This window comes from Nicotiana tomentosiformis, chromosome 2, assembly GCF_000390325.3.
Source record: "Nicotiana tomentosiformis chromosome 2, ASM39032v3, whole genome shotgun sequence".
Lineage (NCBI taxonomy): Eukaryota > Viridiplantae > Streptophyta > Magnoliopsida > Solanales > Solanaceae > Nicotiana > Nicotiana tomentosiformis.
In genome coordinates this window covers 57,508,042-57,526,930 of record NC_090813.1, presented here as the reverse complement: position 1 = coordinate 57,526,930, position 18,889 = coordinate 57,508,042, and the positions used below count along the sequence as shown (strand labels likewise).

The 18,889-nt window shown below is 40.1% G+C and overlaps 1 protein-coding gene across 1 annotated transcript; it reads right to left on the bottom strand.

The window, feature by feature from the left end:
• Positions 1-7,441: 7,441 nt before the first annotated feature.
• On the bottom strand, positions 7,442-8,266 carry LOC104115086 (F-box/FBD/LRR-repeat protein At4g00160-like). Its single transcript, XM_009625661.4, has one exon. It carries the CDS (start codon positions 8,264-8,266, stop codon positions 7,442-7,444), a length of 825 nt encoding a protein of 274 aa, XP_009623956.1.
• Positions 8,267-18,889: the final 10,623 nt, after the last annotated feature.

Genomic DNA, 18,889 nt, shown 5'->3' with positions numbered 1-18,889 from the left:
CGTTACGTTCTATATAGGAGATGTATTATAACTCTTCTACATGCTGTTGCTATCTTTGAGAAACTTCCCTCAGAGAAACAAGTACGTACATGCCACTACTAAAAAACAGTATAATTTCGTCCGCTATTTCCGATCGAAATCGGTCGTAAATTGATAATTTTCGACCGATTTTAATTGATCGGGAAAACGATAGTCGCAAACGTGTACCGACCGAAATCGGTCGGAAATTTCCGACTGAATTCGGTCGAAAACTTCAAAGTGTTGACTGACTATCAAACTTTAATTTCCGACCGAAATCGGTCGGAAATAATTATATATATATTTTTTAAGTTTTTAAATTTTCGACCGAAATCGGTCGGAAACTATTAATTTTTTTTTAAAATTTTCAAATTTCCGACCGAAATTGGTCGGAAACTCTTAATATATATTTTTTTCTAATCGAATTCGGTCGAAAATTTTAAAAAATAATAATTTTATTTAATTAAATAATTAGTTGTAAATTATAATAAATTTATTTGAAATTTCCGACCGAATTCGGTCGGAAATTATGAATTTCTGGGAAAAAATTAATTTCCGACCGAATTCGGTAGGAAATCTGGGTAAAAACTGGGCAGAAAATGTCTATTTTTGGCTACACCACCTGCCAATTACAACCAATATCCATCCTATAATGACAGCATTACATTGCTGCCATTCAACCATAATTATTCAACAACAATGAATATACTAACAACAATAATAACAACAACAATTAACTAACAAAAGCTATTAACTAACACTAACAACCATTATCTAACAACAACTAATAACAACCACAACAACTAATAACAACCACAACAACAACTACTAAAATATTCAATAACAAAATAACAATATAATCATCATTCAAAATTAGTCTCAACTAAATATTGATAAGTTCAATACTTTGTTTAGCAATACACACCATTCAATGAGTTTTTTATCTAGCATCATCTCTATCTTCACTCCTAGAACCTTCATCGTCGGCATATGGGGAAGGATCACGAGACCGGGGAATGGGGAAAGCACCACTAGCAAGAAGATTGGCCAGCTGACCTTGAAGGAGATTAAATTATTCGTCCCTCCTTTCTAGCTGAACTTTAAGGGTACCAAATTGTTCATCTCTCTTTTTTTCTCTAGCCTTTGTCTCTTCAAGCTCTGTTGTCAGCTTTGCGATATTCTGTTCCATAGACGATATAGTCGACCTATCAATCGTCTCGCCTTGGGCAGAAGTCCCTATACCTTGCAATCCAGCCCTGTAGCGCCGAAATAATTTATCTGGAAGGCCGTATGCTATCCCCTTTTTAGGACCATCGACAACATCTAACCATATCCTCTGCGCTTCTTCATCTAAAATGGGTGGTCGCTCGCCTTGCTCATTCGGTGGAAAGCTCTGAGTGTACTCCTCCAAATTAATCTTGTAGCGACCCTTTATTTAGAAGATAGAAAATTACTAACTATATAATATTATAAATATTTATAGTAGTTATGAAAATTACATGTGTAGTCTCCGCCAGGTCCTCGACCCATCTAGTTGGATCTGTCGGTGCCTTCTTCTTCCGGATGTGAGACTCCATGAAGAACTCATCATGACTCATCTTCCTCTCATATTTTTTTTCCTACAAATATAATAAAACGTGTTAACGAAATTAACATATATAAATATAGTTCGATAAAAATAGACCGAAATATTTTAAGAAATTATCAGTTGTCTCCTCGTATCCCCCATGCTCCTTGAACCCAGACAGTGCAAGGAGCCACCCTTCTCAAATGCTCGGACCTTCTTTTCCAGTTCAGTCTGCTTCTCGAATTTCTCGGTGGAATTTGGGGTATTTGAGGGTGAGTTTACAGTTGTATTTTCACTGCTGTTCGGATGGGTTTAACAAAGAATTTGGGGATGGTTTTAAGGGGAAAAACTGCTAAAATTTGGGGGTGTGTTGGAGCTGATTTTCGCAGCTCTTTTCTGGCGGTTCAAGGGTTGTTTTAATGGAGTTTTACATAGGTTTGGGGCTGGTTTGAGCTCGAGTATTGGAGGGGGGAGGGGGGGCTATTAGGGGATGATTTGGGGATAGTTTAGAGCTGATTTTCGGGGTAATTTGGAGCTGAAATTTGGGGTATTTGGGGCTGAGTTTACAGTTGCGTTTTCACTGCTGTTCGAATGGGTTTACAGAGAATTTGGGGCTGATTTTAAGGGGGAAAACTGCTGGAATTTGGGGGTGTCTTGGAGCTGATTTTCGCAGCTCTTTTCTGGCGGTTCAATGGTTGTTTTAATGGAGTTTTACATGGGTTTGGGGCTGGTATGAGCTTGAGTTTTTAGAGCTGAAAATGGTACCCTTTGGTTTGGAAAGAAGGATGGTATTATGGGTGAAGTTTCATGGCTGTATTTTCATGGTAAACATTTGATGTTTTATCTTGTTGAAGAGGAAAGAGCCGCTGCTTTTTCTTAGAGGATGAAGCTGATGCGCAGCTTTTTGATGCTAGAGGCTCTAGGTTTTTTTTTCTCTGTTTTCTCTTAGCTCTCTCTTTTGTGGGTGCTGTATAAAATTAAAAGGTAGGTTAGGATTTGTTTATAATTGGGATATATATATATATATATATATATATATATATATATATATATATATACACACACACACACACATATATATCAAATAAGTATTAAATATTGTTTATTTAAAAGCTCTTTATTATTTACACACACAAATATATTATATATACTAAGTGTATAGTATAGTATACTATATATACTAAGTGTATAGTATATAAGCTATATTCGACATAACATTAGCTATATTCGATATATATATATATATATATATAGTATAGTATAATATATATACTAAGTGTATAGTATATAAGCTATATTAAGATGTCTATATATATATATTTTATACACACACACATACATAGATATAGGACATAATGTCCATATAAAAGTAATTTAAAACACACTCTCACACACAAATATATATATATATCAAATAAGTATTAAATATTATTTATTTAAAAGCTATTTATTATTTACACACACACAAATATTAATAAATTTATATTTTAATTATTTTAAAATTATTTTTCTGATCGAAATCGGTCGAAAATATTTAATTATAACTTATTTCAGTTAGTTAATTAAATATATATAATTTTTGTCTTGGGCGGGAATTAATTATTTCAAACTTTCCGACGGATTTCGGTTGAAAATTTGGAAAATTTTTAATAAATAATTATTTTTGTACATTATATACACGCATGACCAAATATTTGACCAATTTCCGACCAAAATCGGTCGGAAAGTTGAAAAACTTTTAATAAATAATTATTTTTGTACATTATATACAAGTACGATCAATTTTCCGACCGAAATCGGTCGGAAGTTTTATTTTTTTGTTGTCAGAAAGTTTTTGTTGACTTTTGCGACCAAATACTCTTATTTCCGACCGATTTCGGTCGGAAAGCCTTGGACGGAAATCACCTTATTTCTAGTAGTGTGCGTTAAAAGAGTAAAAAATTAATGCATATATAATGCATTAATAGGCAGACTTATGCCTTAGCCCTTAAGTTATACTTAATTAATGAAAACTGTGAATGTTTCACTTTGTTGTAGAACACAACCAACTATATATAACTACACAATGGAAATGACTAGATTTCTCCTACTGTAATATTTAGAGAAGCTTAAGAGAATGGCTTCTCTGTTTGGCACCAGCTCCATTGCAGTATCCATATTTTCTCTTGCACTGTTGTTATACATTAATCATTAATTTTCTATGGCTGAAGAAGGATCATCACCTATAGAAAGCGATCTTGAGTCAGCTATATCACTTGCTAATATGAAAGCGCAAGAAACCAGCTATATCGTAGATATCGACAAATTCTTGAATGCAATCTTCAGCCTTGAAAATGCAGTTAAGCGATACAAAGAAAGACAGTATGATAGTGTTATTTCCTCAGCTACGGATGCCTTGTACCATGTTAATATTTGTCATGATGCGAATGAAGATTTGTGAAACCTTATTGAAAATATTATACAACAAGTTAAGGAGGAGTTGCTTCAGAATCAATGTATGTAATTAGAAAGGCCAGATTCAAATCCTCATCTCCAATTCCCTTTTAAACCAATTATATAAGCTTGATAATTACCACTTGAACCACATACCATAATAATCAGGTTATGTTAATCAACTTTCCCCTGTTGAGGCTGGTAGATTTTAACAGCTATATTTTCTTTGATTTCCCTTTTTTTTTTTCTTTTTAGATTTAGAAGTCCATAATAATGTTGGTTGCCTGGAGTTGAAATATACAATCTGTCATAGATTTTCTTCATTATCAAATATATGCAGTGTATGCACTTGAAAACATTGTATTATGACTTTTCCCTTTGAGAGTACTCCAAAGGGATAAGGGAGAATGAATGTATGACAAAGAGAAAAAATCAGAATTGAAACGGGGTAAATGTACTAACTAATGAGAGAAAAATTACTAGTACTAATAATTTACTCACTCATCTGAATAACCTATACCAAATCTTATTAAAAAACATAAAATTTGAATCTTTCTATCTGTTTCATTTATGTGACTTATTTTAATTAGCCTGCACTTGAGATTATAAAGATCTTAGATATCCTGTATCCATATCCATTTTTAGCAACGATGAACAAGTGCTAATAGATTGAGGCAAAACTAAGTCATCAGCTGATTTTGTTGATCGAGCTGGAAAGTTTTTACATTGGAAGAAGTGCACTGAGATAATACATATTAGTCGATAAATAATTATGACTTTTTCCGGTTGCAAGATTTTCAGAACTGAAAAAGAAGCAGCAGCTTGCAACTGAAGTCCATAGATATTTATTGTCACCTTATCCTTTGTTGGCAAAAGAGAGAATTGAATGAGAAGTGAGTCGGAGAACTGACTGATTACATAAAAAATAAAAGGGCAGCCCAGTGCACAAAGCATCCCTTATTCACGCATGATCCGAGGCCCTACCTATGCATCAGCTTTTTCTAAATCAACATATATAGGTTCTCCCAATCCGAACAGGTTCCCTTTCTTTCGAAATGGCATTGCCAAAAGTCGAATCAAAGGCTCGACAGGAAAGCTTCTCTTAGCCCTAGAGCATTTCTCCGTCAAAAAATGTCCATATCAAATAATTCAAGACATGAAATGTGTGTTTGGAGAATTTTCCAGTACTGGTATGATAGCAAGCAAGTTTAATCAGTTGTGCTGATGTTCACCACCTTTGGTTTCTTAGCCTCGGGTCATATCTACTATAAAAACTCGGAGACTTACTAAGCGATGTATTATAACTCTTCTATATGCTATCGTGGTGAAATATCCTTCAAAAAAACTGAAATTTTAACAAGCTTCAGAGATTGTTGACTCCGGGCACCAGTATCCATAAAAAACTACAACAAAGAAACTAACAGAAAGCTTAAGAGATAGTTGACTCGGGACCTCTTATTTCCAACTAAAAAAAGGAAAAAAGAGTACCTTCCCCCTTGTTATAGAATCTTCGTGCTATTGATAAAGGAAGCAAAATACAGCTTTTATCATGAGTCGAATTATCAGAAAACATGTGGTTTGTAGGTTTGCTGATCTTGAAGCTTAAAGTGAAACAAAAGTTGCAAGAAGATTCCAAGCACATATGCAATGTCTAGAGTGAAACAAACCAAGGCTTCATGAGAAACCAAGCATCCCTCATATTTGGTAATTGGTATGCCACAAGTTCAAAATTACATCTGCAGTAAATCCAAAGCTACAATATAAGGTGACATTTTTAGTATGCTGAAATAAAACCGCTTGCAGTCTAGTCATCCACAGCATACTCTTGGTAAGTAATCACAAAATTCTTAGATGATCTTGGGCTGTCTAACAATTTCTTAGCCAATCGTGTTAAAAATTGGGAGGCACAGCTCTCTGAACATTTTCGACATTTTCTTCTCTTTGCTACTATAACAAACGTCTTTAAAACCACTGCATTCTTTAATAGAAACTTTGAAAGTTCAATAAGCTTATCAAAGCCCCCTTCAGACCACTCCTTCGAACATTTGGCCCACTCACATCTCCGTATGCAGTCGACAATCTTAATATTCTTGAGACTGGAAAACACAATGTTTGGAATCCAACACAGCAAATTGGTATTATCTCCCTCGGCCAAATAGCTTAGCTCAAGTTGGCAGTGCTCTTAAACAAACTGGAACAGAGAATAGAATCAGGATCCAATGCTGGTCTACGGCCTAGTGGGATTATTCCACAGAAGACAAAATGAAATGATTTCACAGTAGTGTATGATATAGAGCAATTTTAAAAACCCACGAATCTTGAACAGTGCTCAGCAACTGATTACAATAGCTGAGATCTATCCGAAATACTCAAGCAGTAGATAAACCAAGCAAAAAGAGGTTCAGTTGGTCAACAATCCTTTTCCTTTCTTGAGCCTGTTTACCAGATAGAAAGCAACTATTCTGATCATTTAACTTATAGCTTTATGGTGGCAAAAAATTCTTAAAGATAATTAATGTTATATTAGCATTCTCCTTAAGAAACTCAGTCTTTGGGGGGTTGGGGGGTTGGGGGGGGGGGGGGGTGGGGAGGAGTGTGAAATTCAAAAATGGATGTCAAAAGAAGAGCATAAACTGAGAGAAAGCACGACTTCATATTCCATGTGACTGTTGAGTGTCTCCAAAAGAGGCGAGGCTTCCAAAAGGCTAGTTATTCCATACAAAGTATGCTTTGATACCTGCAATTTTAGCGTTAGACACTTGCATCTCAATTCTGGAAGCGCCACTCCTTCGAGTTGCAACATGAACACAACCTGGAGAAACAATCCTAATGAAATTAGTGAAGGGATAGAGAAAGAAGCAAACCGCAAAGGAAAAGTAATCCACAACAAAAAGATAGTGCTATGACAAATCCAACCATATAACTACTTTAAGGAACAACAATGTACAGAAAGGCTAGTTTCCAAAGCAACCTATTGCCAGTAAAGAAAAAGTATCCAATTTCAGAAAGTAGATAGGAAGATCACAAAAGACAGTCATTTTGTATATTAAAAACTTTTCCTTCCAATTATTCAACCAAAAAATCTTTTTTCACTTAAATTCTCATGTACAAAAGAGTTCATAATTGTATGGGATTCTGAAGGTTCTTCTCTTTCTCAGGTTTACATCCTGCAATTCTTTGCTAAAAAGTGAACTAGAGAACATGGTTTTTTGACACAAAAACGAACCTCTGCTAACCAACTTCCAATTGTTAGCTCAATCGCATAACTCAACTTTTGAAGATAGTCCAGAACAAGGTTTCTGAAAACTTGATGATAATCACGACAACTTTCTTCCTCAATATCAGTCTTCTTCAGAGTCATCAGCAATACAGCAAATGTCAAAAGTTAGGCTGGCAGTAACCAAAGAGGAGACATTTACTAGCCTACACTTGATATGTCCAAGGGATCCTGAAATATCCAAATGCTGAAGATGTGGGGCAAAAAATTTCCAAAGAATCCTCCTCTCCGCTACAAGGCCACTTATGGCTTTCCAACGTTAGTCGCTTTAGATTTGAAGAAGTAATTTCAACACGACAAAATCCCTCAAATAGTGACAACTCCATAGTTTCCAAAGCAGGACAACATGACAGTAAGTTCACAATATCGTCATCATCAAACATAATGTATTGCAACTTTAGGCTTTTCAGAGACTTCCACTCTATTACCGATTCCTTATCAAACGTGCAACAGCTCCAATCCAATGTAATCAATGACGAACACGTGCACATAGATGAAGGCGGCCATTTGTAATAAAGTACTTCATCATCAAATGAACACATAAAAACAACATCTTCAACATTTCTTTCCACAGCAAAACTATTCCATAGGCTGATTATCAACTCAAACTCCCTATTAGACATGCCATTTAAATCGAGTTTGAATTTTCTGATTTTGGGACAAGTGCAATGAGCTAAAACGTGGTCCTCAAAGGATATGAAGTTTTCAGCTTTGTCGTCATTTCTAACAACGAAATGGAAATTATCAATTGAATTCCAGAGATAACGCCACCTTCTAGAGAGAACAGATGATGCGACGGCATCTCTCGTCGGTAAAAGAGAGAGAATTTGTACGAGGAGTGCGTCTGGCAACTGATTGATACGATCTAGGGTTTCTTCAACTCCAGTGACTCTATTCTCTTGTTTCTGCCACATTAAATCTCTCAAATTACTGGTAAAATCTCCATTTTTGCTGAGATGGAGTGACGCCATGATTTCAAGAGCAAAAAAAGGCTTTGAAAATTTCCACTATAGAGTGACGGCCCTCATTCTGTTCTCTTTTGAATCCTGAATTTTGTTTGCATAGGAAGGTGGCGGGGTGGGGGTTTATGTGATAGACAAATTTTTATTGTAAAATGAAGTAAAAGAGTAAGATAAAATTGATTATTGTCCAAAAAAATAAATTATTTATTAATATTCATATATTTGTTATAAAATAAATACCGTAAAGTAAAGATAAGTATAGAGAGAAACTGATATATTATTCAATTTCAAACTGATGTATATAATGAACTGAAATCTCCTCTATTTATAGAAGAAAGGAAATTGCTGTGTAAGCTGCTACTGTAAGCTGTTGTGTAAGATGCTACTGCAAGCTGCTATTGTACCCACAATATGCAGACCTTACCCCCTACCCTAGGGTAGAGAGGCTGTTTCCGATAGACCCTCGGCTCCCTCCCTCCAAGAACTCCCCCACCTTGCTCTTGGGGTGACTCGAACTCACAACCTCTTAGTTGGAAGTGGTGGATGCTAACCACTAAAGCAACCCACTCTTGTCAAAGCTACTATTGTATCAAATATATATAATCTTTTACCGGAGTAATATTTATCCATAATAGAGTACCAAAAGGATAAGCTTATTGTATTAGATATAGATAATCTGCTACCGGGGGTAATATTTATTCATAACGGAGTACCGAAAGGATAAGTTTTTTCAGGAGGCTTATTTCCAATAGAGTACTAAATAGATAAATATATTTATGGCGGAATCCCATATGGATAAGCTTCTTCGGGATGCTTATTTACAACGAAGTACTAAATGAACATCCATAATATATTTATAACACTCCCTCTTGGATGTTCATTAAAAGATAATGTGTCTCATTTAAAACCTTACTAGGAAAAACCCCGTAGAAAAAAATCCTAGTAAAGGAAAAAGAGTACACATATTTAGTAATACGCATAACTACTTATCTCATTAAAAACCTTATAAGGAAAACCATGTGGGAAAAACCTTAGTAAGGAAAAAAGGGTGTAACGCGCATTTTACTCCTCCTCATGAAATATTTGTTTCAAATATTTGAGTCTTCGCATTCTAATCTTGTATACCATCTTCTCAAAAGTTGAAGTTGGCAAAGATTTAGTGAATAAATCTGTCGGATTGTCACTTGAACGGATTTGTTGCACATCAATATCATCATTTTTCTGAAGATCATGTGTGTAGAATAATTTTGGTGAAATGTGCTTCGTTCTATCTCCTTTTATAAATCCTTCCTTTAATTGGGCTATGCATGCAACATTGTCTTCGTATAAACTTGTGGATCTTTTATCACATTCCAAACCATATTTTCCTTGAATAAAATGAATCACTAATCTCAACCATATGCATTCCCTACTTGCTTCATGAATAGCTATTATTTCAGCATGATTTGAAGAAGTAGTAACAATAGATTGATTTGTGGAGCGGCATGATATGACAGTACCACCACATCTAAACATGTACCCGGTTTGAGATCAAGCTTTATGTTGATCAGATAAATAACAACATCTGCATAACCAATATGATTTGCACTACCTTTGTTAGAATAAAATAAATTCATATAAAGTGTTCCCTTTAAACATCACAATATATGCTTAATCTCGTTCCAATGTCTCTGTATAGAAGAAGAGTTATATCTTGCTAGTAAATTAACAGAAAATGCTATGCCAGGCCTTGTAATATTAGCAAGATATATAAGTGCACTGATTGCACTAAGATAAGGTATTTCGGGACCAAGGATGTAACGACCCGACTGGTCGTTTTGATTTCTAGAACCTCTTTTCCCTAAATAAAACTTTCCGCACATGATATTTTTGTTTTATTACTTGTGGGGATAATTAGTTTAGGATTTGGAAGGGTTCGGGTTGATATCGAAACACTTGGTTCCTTAAGGTTGGCTAAAAAGAGCAAGTTTGACTTTGGTCAATATTTTGAGTATACGACCTCGGAATCGAAATTTGACGATTCCAATAGATTCGTATGATGATTTCGGACTTGGGCTTATGTTCGGATCGAGTTTTGGATGACCCGAGAGCATTTTGGCGCCTAATAGTGAAAGTTGGTTCTTGAAGGTATTAGAAGTTCTTTAAATTTGGTTGGGAGCGGATTTTGGTGATATCGAGGTTCAAATGAAATTCTGAGACCGGTAATAGTTCCGTAATATCATTTAAGACTTGCGCGCAAAATTTGGTGTCATTCCGAGTAGTTTAAGTACGTTTCGGCGCATTGAAAGTAAATTGAAGAACTTGAAGTTCTTAAGTTTGATTCAAATGGTTTTGGGGTGCGATTCTTAATTTTGATGTTGTTCGGCCGTTCCGAGAGTTCGAGCGAGTCCTTTTTATGATTCCAAACTTGTTGGTATGTTTGGGCGCGGCCCCGGGGGCCCCGAGTGTCAATCGGACGAGGCTCGGACCAAGATGAGAATTTGGAACAACAGCTGAAGCATTAGGTCTTTCATAATCGCACCTGCGCTTTTCCAGCCGCAGGTGCGAGCTAGCAGGTGCGAGCCAAGCCTCGCAGAAGAGGCCAAGGAAGGGCAGCCCAGGTTCCGCAGGTGCGGCCCAATCCTCCGCAGAAGCGAAAACCCATCCGCAGAAGCGACGCCATTCGGCCGAGGGGAATTCCGCAGAAGCGAGGGCGCAGGTGCGGCCCTATGACCACAGGTGCGGCCCTATGACCACAGGTGCGGAAATCGCTGAAGGCAGTGAACTTCATTAAATACGGGAGTTAGGCATTTTTCTCCTATTTTTCACACATTTGGGCGATTTTAGAGCTTCAAAAAGGGAGACTTCAACCTAGCTATTGAGGGTAAGTAATTCCTACCTTAATGTGAGTTTAATACATAGATTATGGGTAGATTTCAACTTGAAAATTGGTAGAAATCATAGGTTTAGATGAAAAACCTAGGGTTTAATAAAAATAAGGTTTTACCACGAAAATGATTATGAAACTTAGTGAAAACCATATATTTACGTTCCTAAGGTTATGGGTAACAACTTTCTTCAAACATTTTCAGAATCCGGGTATGTGGGCCCGGGGGGTGAATTTTAGGAATCTTGCAATTTGGGTTGGGTAATCACTCTAATAGTGGAGATATGAACTTTTGAGCATTAGATTGATTGATTTATGTAATGTTTTACTAGTTTCGAGTCGTTTGGCATCAAATTTGGAGGTTTGAGCGCATTCTTGAACTGGGAAGTAGGCTTGAGACGAGATAAGTCTCTTTTCTAACCTTGTAAGAGGGAATTTACAACATAGGTGAACTTAATTAATATGTGTTGTTATTTTTGGGGGTTATGTACGCACGAACTAACGAGAGTCCGTACGTAGCTACTATTCATGTTTATGCCCGGGTAGTTTTAGGTTTACACCATACTTCGCGGACACCGTTATTTGATTATATTTGTTAATTATATCAAATGGAACTAAGTCGAGGATTTTAAGGATTTAAAAGCCTCAAGTTGAATTGTCTTTATTTTGAAAGGAATCAAGAAAGAGTTATGATTTATTGATAATTTATATTTGACCGCGTCACAAGTATAATCCGCAATCGGGGTAATTATTTCTACTACTCTCATGGGAGCGGGTCGTTCGCCTCAACAGGTTAATATATGCATCTATGGTTCGTGCCGTTCGACCCACGTCAGTGCATAATTTACATTTATGTTGGATCGGGCCAAACGTCCTCGGTGGAATTTTGTGCATGATATTAGAACTGGAAGTCTCTTTATTAATTGGTATAAATTCCTGATTTGAAAGATTATTTGTGTTAAATGAAGGAAGTGATTTGGATTCTTAAATATGGTGATGAATTGTTCAGTTATTTCTTGTTCTGAGTTTTGTTGTTATATGTATCATGCTTAATTAGAATTTCATATTATCATATTGTTGGCCCTTAGTAAGTGTCGGAGTCGACTCCTCGTCACTACTTCTTTGAGGTTAGACTAGATACTTACTGTGTACATATTATTTATGTACTCACGCTACACTTTTGTACTTAATTATACAGGATCTGAGGCAGGAGCATCTGGTTACCAGTCTAGTGCGCAGATTTGATCCCCATCTCGAGACTTCATGGTGAGTTGCCTTCCAAGCCGTTCTGCAGTAGCTGGAGTCTCCCTCATGTTTTATTTTTCTCTCTATTCCCTTTCAGACAGTAGGCTAGTGTTGTTTTGTATATTCTACTAGATTGCCCACATACTTGTGACACCAGGTCTTGGTACACACACTAGTAGACTTATGATTTTGGATTTGTTTACATGATTACGATTTGTACTCGTTTGCTTCCATTTAATTATGTCACTTTTGTAAATTTCTAAATCTTTTTAACAAATGAGAAAATGTTATCCACTTAGTAACTTATTTAAACGGGAAACCATTAGTTTGATCAGTGTTGGCTTGCCTAACAATGGTGTTGGGCGCCATCATGGCCTATGATGGAATTGGGTCGTGACAACATGGTATCAGAGTACTAGGTTCACGTAGGTCTCACAAGTTATAGCTAGACCTAGTAGAGTCTTGCGTATCGGTGCAGAGACGTCCGTACTTATCTTTGAGAGGCTATAGGGTATTAGGAAACTACTCTCTATTCATCTCCTATCGTGCAATTGATGGTATACTAAAATCCTTTCTCTCATTCTCTCACGATGATGAGAATGCGTACGGTAGACGTTCCATACCCGGGAGGAGCTGCTCCACCAGTTGTTAGAAATCGAGGCAGAGGCTGGGGGAGGGCGCCGGCCCGAGGTAGGGGACGAGGGCATCCCAGAGCTGCCCCAGTAGCACCACCAGCGGATCCAGTGGAGGATCCCATCATTGAGGAGCAGGGCGAAGTGCCCGCCGCAGAGCCAGCCCCGGTAGATTTCATGTCAGCACCGGGTTTTTAGGAGGTCATGGGCCGTATGTTGTGGTTTGTGGACACTATGACTCAGGCTGGTTTATTTCCAGCAGACCCAACCATATCTCAGGCAGGAGGGGAAGCACATACCCCTACTGCCCAGGCTCTGGGGCTTGTAGTTGCAGTATATCAGACTCCGGGTACACTACCCGTGGGCGGAGCCCAGCCAGTTGCAGCGGTTGCACCTGAGCCTAGACCAACTGCGGACGGTGATCCGCAGAAGCTATTGGACAGATGGACTAGGCTACAGCCTCCTATCTTTGGGGGTGAGCGACATGAGGATCCCCATGACTTCATTGATCGGTGCAGGGACATACTGCACAACATGAGGATATTGGAGTCGCATGGGGTGGATTTCACTACCTTCCAGCTGGAGGGCAGGGCCCGTAGATGGTGGCAATCTTATCTTCTTGGCAGACTAGCGGGTTCTCCTCCCATGACTTGGGACTAGTTTACACAGCTTTTCATGGACTGGCATAGTCCACCCTCTTAGAGGGAAGAGTTGCGAGGTTAGTTCGAGCAGCTCGAGCAGGGTCAGATATCAGTGACCGATTATGAGGCGAGATTCTCTGAGTTATCTTACCACGCACTCATGATACTTCCTACCAACGCATAGAGAGTGCGAAGATTTGTTGCAGGGTTACACCCCACTATTAGGGCTAATATGGCCCGGGAGGTTGATATGGGTACTGATTATCAGCTAGTAGTGGAGATTGCTCGGAGGATTGAGGGCTACCGCTAGAGGGGTATAGAGCAGATGCAACAAGACAAGAGGACCCGTTTCTCTGGAGAGTTTAAAGGTGCCCCGGCTAGGGGCAGAGGTCAGTTTGGGAGGGGTCAGCCTAGCAGGCCCACATATCCAGCACCACCACCTCCTCGGGGTACTCCAGCGCGACCCTATTTTAGTGCTATGCCAGAGAGTTCTTATCGCCCACCAGCTCATCAGGGTTTTTTCAGTGCCTATTTCAGTGTCATGCCAGAGAGTTCATACCGCCCACCAGCCATCCAGTGTTCTTCTAGTGGGTATTCAGGCCATCAGGGCCAAACTTCGGGGCAACAGTCTATGGTACTGAGAGGTTGTTACGAGTGTAGAGATCCGGGTCACATAAAGAGATGTTGTCCCAGACTTCGGGGCAAGGCAGTACAGTAGGGTCATCAGCCCATTGCAGCACCAGCCATCCGACCTCCCAAAGGTGGGGGACATGTGGGTAGGGGTCATCGAGGTGGAGGCCAGGCAGGGGGAGGTCAGCCAGCTATTGTTCAGTCAGGTGAAGGCCATCCAGCCGGTGCTCTAGCTGGATTCTATGCTTTTCTAGCCAGACCAGATGCAGTGGCCTCAGATGCCATGATCACAAGAATTATTTCTATCTACGGTAGGGACGCTTCAGTGTTATTTGATCCAAGATCTACCTATTCATATGTATCATCCCTGTTTGCTCATTTACTGGATATTCCTCACGAGTCCTTGGGTACTCATATTTATGTGTCCACTCCTATGGACGATCTGTGGTTGTGGATCAGATCTATCGGTTCTGTGCGATCTCATTCTGTGGTTACGAGACTATAGTGGACCTTCTGTTACTTGATATGACCGACTTTGAGGTCATCCTGGGCATGGACTGGTTATTCCCATATCCCGCCATCCTTGATTGTCATGCCAAGACTGTTACCTTAGCAATGTCAGGGTTGCCTAGATTGGAGTGGAAGAGTTCGTCTGTCAATACATCTAGTCGGGTTATCTCTTTTCTGAAGGCTCGACATATGGTCGAGAAGGGTTGTTTGGCTTATCTAGCCTATGTTCGGGATACTACCATAGAGTGTCCGACTATTGATTCAGTGCCAGTAGTCCGGGAGTTCACCGATGTGTTTCCTTCTGACCTTCCAGGCATGCCACCAGATCATGATATTGATTTCTGTATTGACTTAGCTCCGGGTACCCAGCCTATATCTATCCCACCGTACCATATGGCTACGAAAGAGTTGAAGGAGTTGAAGGAGCAACTTGAAGAGTTGTTAGCAAAGGGGTTTGTAATACCAAGTGTATCACCTTGGGGTGTGCCAGTGTTATTTGTGAAGAAGAAAGATGGAACTATGCGGATGTGCATTAATTACCGCCAGTTGAACAAAGTTACCATCAAGAACAAGTACCTGTTGCCGCGTATCGATGATTTGTTTGACTAGTTGCAGGGTCCTAGGGCGTTCTCTAAGATTGACTTGAGATCAGGGTATCATCCGTTGAAGATTCGGGACTCAGATATTCCGAAGACTGCTTTCCGTACTAGATATGGTCATTATGAGTTTCTAGTGATGTCCTTCGGCTTGACCAATGCCCCAACAACATTTATGGATTTGATAAACATGGTGTTCTGGCCTTATATTCATTCGTTCATCATTGTCTTTATTGATGACATCTTGATCTACTCACGTAGCCTGGGGGAGCATGAGCAGCATTTGAGAGTAGTGCTCCAGACTTTACGGGAACAGAAGCTGTATGCTAAGTTCTCCAAGTGTGAGTTTTGGCCAGATTCTATGGCATTCTTGGGGCATGTTGTATCTGGCGAGGGTATTAAGGTGGAGCTAAGAAGATTGAGGCAGTTCAGAGTTGGCCTCGTCCCACTTCGGTGCCTGAGATCAGGAGTTTCCTGGGTTAGCAGGTTATTATCACCGGTTTGTGGAGGGCTTTTCATCCATTGCAGCACCTTTGACTAGATTGACCCAGAAGGGTTCTTCGTTCTGTTGGTCCGATGATTGTGAGGTGAGCTTTCATAAGCTCAAGACAACTTTGACTACAACACCAGTTCTAGTGTTGCCTTCTGATTCAGGGATGTATACTGTGTATTGCGACGCTTCACGCGTTGGCTTGGGTTGTGTATTGATGCAGGAGGGGTGAGTTATTGCATATGCTTCACGTCAGCTGAAGCCCCATGAGAAAAATTATCTTGTGCACGATTTGGAGTTGGCCGCGATTGTTCATGATCTTAAGATCTGGAGGCATTATCTATATGTGGTACCTTGTGAGGTTTACACTGATCACCGCAGTTTGCAGCACTTGTTCAAGCAAAGGGATCTCAATTTGAGGCAGCGCAGATGGCTTGAGTTACTGAAGGACTATGACATCACCATTCTTTATCACCCAGGCAAGTCGAACGTGGTCGCGGATGCCTTGAGCAGGAAGGCAGAGAATATGGGTAGCTTGGCATTTATTTCAGCAGAAGAAAGGCCACTAGCTTTGGATATTCAGTCCTTGGCTAATAGTCTTGTGAGGTTGGATATTTCAGAGCCCAACTGAGTCTTTGCATGTGTTGTTGCCCAGTCTTCACTATTGGAGCAGATCAAAGCTTGATAGTTTGAAGATCCGCACTTGGCAGGTCTTAGAGAGACGGTACTACAGGGTGTTACCAAGGAGGTTTCTATTGGCGAGGATGGTGTCCTGCGACTCCAGGGTTGTTTATGTATTCCCAATGTCGATGTCTTGAGGGAGAGGATTCTAGAGGAGGCACACAGTTCTCGGTATTCCATTCATCCAGGTGCTACGAAGATGTATCGGGACCTGAGACAACATTATTGGTAGCGACGGATGAAGAAAGACATAGTTGAGTATGTAGCTAGGTGCCTAAATTGCAGCAGGTTAAGTATGAGCACCAAAGGCCATGTGGCTTACTCCAGCAGATGACTATACTAGAGTGGAAATGGGAACGCATTACTATGGACTTCGTAGTTGGGTTGCCGCGGACCTTGCGGAAGTTCGATATAGTTTGGGTCATTATTGACAGGTTGACCAAGTCAGCACACTTCATTCTAGTTGCAACTACTTATACTTCAGAGAGGTTGGCCCAGATTTATATTCGAGAGATAGCCTGGGGCACGGTGTGCTTGTTTCGATCATATCAGACAGAGGCCCTCAGTTCACTTCACATTTCTGGAGGGCCGTACAGAGTGAGTTGGGGACCCGTGTAGAGCTCAACATTGCGTTTCATCCATAGACCGACAGGCAGTCAGAGCGGACAGTTCAGATCTTGGAGGACATGCTCAGAGCATATTTGATTGACTTTGGGGGATAGTGGGATCAGTTCTTGCTTTGGTCGAGTTTGGTTACAACAACAGTTATCAGTCCAGCATCGAGATGGCTCCATTTGAGGTCTTATATGGTCGGCGATGTCATTCTCCCATCGGGTGGTTTGAGCCCGACGAGGATAAGTTATATGGTACTGATTTGGTGAAGGATGCCTTGGAAAAGGTAAGGTTGATTCAGGAGCGACTTCGCACAACACAGTCCAGGCAGACGAGTTACGCGGATCAGAAGGCGCGTGGTGTATTATTTATGGTAGGCAAGAAGGTTCTATTGAAAGTCTCGCCGATGAAGGGCATTATGAGATTTGGGAAGAACGGCAAGTTGATCCCAAGGTTTATAGGCCCATTTGAGGTGTTAAGGCGGGTTGGGGAGGTTGCTTATGAGCTTCCTTTACCTCCCAACCTATCAGGGGTTCATCAGGTTTTTCACGTGTCTATGCTCCGTAAGTATCACGCCGACTTGTCACATGTGTTAGACTTCAGCACCATTCGGCTAGTTGTTAGCTTGGGTTATGAGAAGGAGCCAGTTGACATTGTTGCTAGATAGGATCGCCAATTGAGGTCCAAGAGGATTTCCGCGGTAAAGGTTCATTGTAGGGGCCAACTAGTCGAGGAGGCAACCTGGGAGTCCGAGGAAGACATGCGGAACAGATATCCACACTAATTCAGCACCTCAGGTATGAATCTAAACCCGTTCGAGGATGAACGTTTGTTTAAAAGGTGGAGAATGTAACGACCCGACCGGTCATTTTGATTTCTAGAACCCCGTTCTCCTAAATAAGACTTCTCGTACATGTTCTTTTGTTTTATTACTTGCGAGGATGATTAGTTCGGGATTTGAAAAGGTTCGGGTTAAAATCGGAACACTTGGTTTCTTAAGGTTGGCTAAAAAGGGCAAGTTTGACTTCGGTCAATATTTTGAGTAGACGACCTCAGAATCGAAATTTGACGATTCCAATATATTTGTATGATGATTTCAGACTTGGGCGTATGTTCGGATCGGGTTTTGGATGACTCGAGAGCATTTTGGCGCCTAATAGTGAAAGTTGGTTCTCGAAGGTTTTAGAAGTTCTTTAAATTTGGTTGGGAGCGGGTTTTGGTGATAATGAGGTCCAAATGTAATTCTGAGACCGGGAATAGTTCCGTAATGTCATTTAAGACTTGCACGCAAACTTTGGTGTCATTCCGAGTAGTTTAAGTACGTTTCGACGCATTGGAAGTAAATTGAAGAACTTGAAGTTCTTAAGTTTGAATCAAATGGTTATGGGATGCGATTCTTAGTTTTGATGTTGTTTCGGGCATTCCGAGAGTTCGATCGAGTCCGTTTTATGATTCCAAACTTGTTGGTATGTTCGGGCGGGGGCCCGGGGGCCCCGAGTGTCAATCGGACGAGGCTCGGACCAAGATGAGAATTTGGAACAACAACTGAAGCATCAGGTCTGTCATAATCGCACCTGCGCTTGGCCAGCCGCAGGTGCGAGCTAAGCCTCACAGAAGTGGCCAAGGAAGGGCAGCCCAGGTTCCGTAGGTGCGGCCCAATATTCCGCAGAAGCAAAAACCCATCCGCAGAAGCGAAGCCAGCCGGCCCAGGGGTATTCCGCAGAAGTGG

Excerpts from the sequence above, each read along its gene's own strand:
- LOC104115086 (XM_009625661.4), bottom strand. The coding sequence starts at position 8,266 with ATGGCGTCACTCCATCTCAGCAAAAATGGAGATTTTACCAGTAATTTG.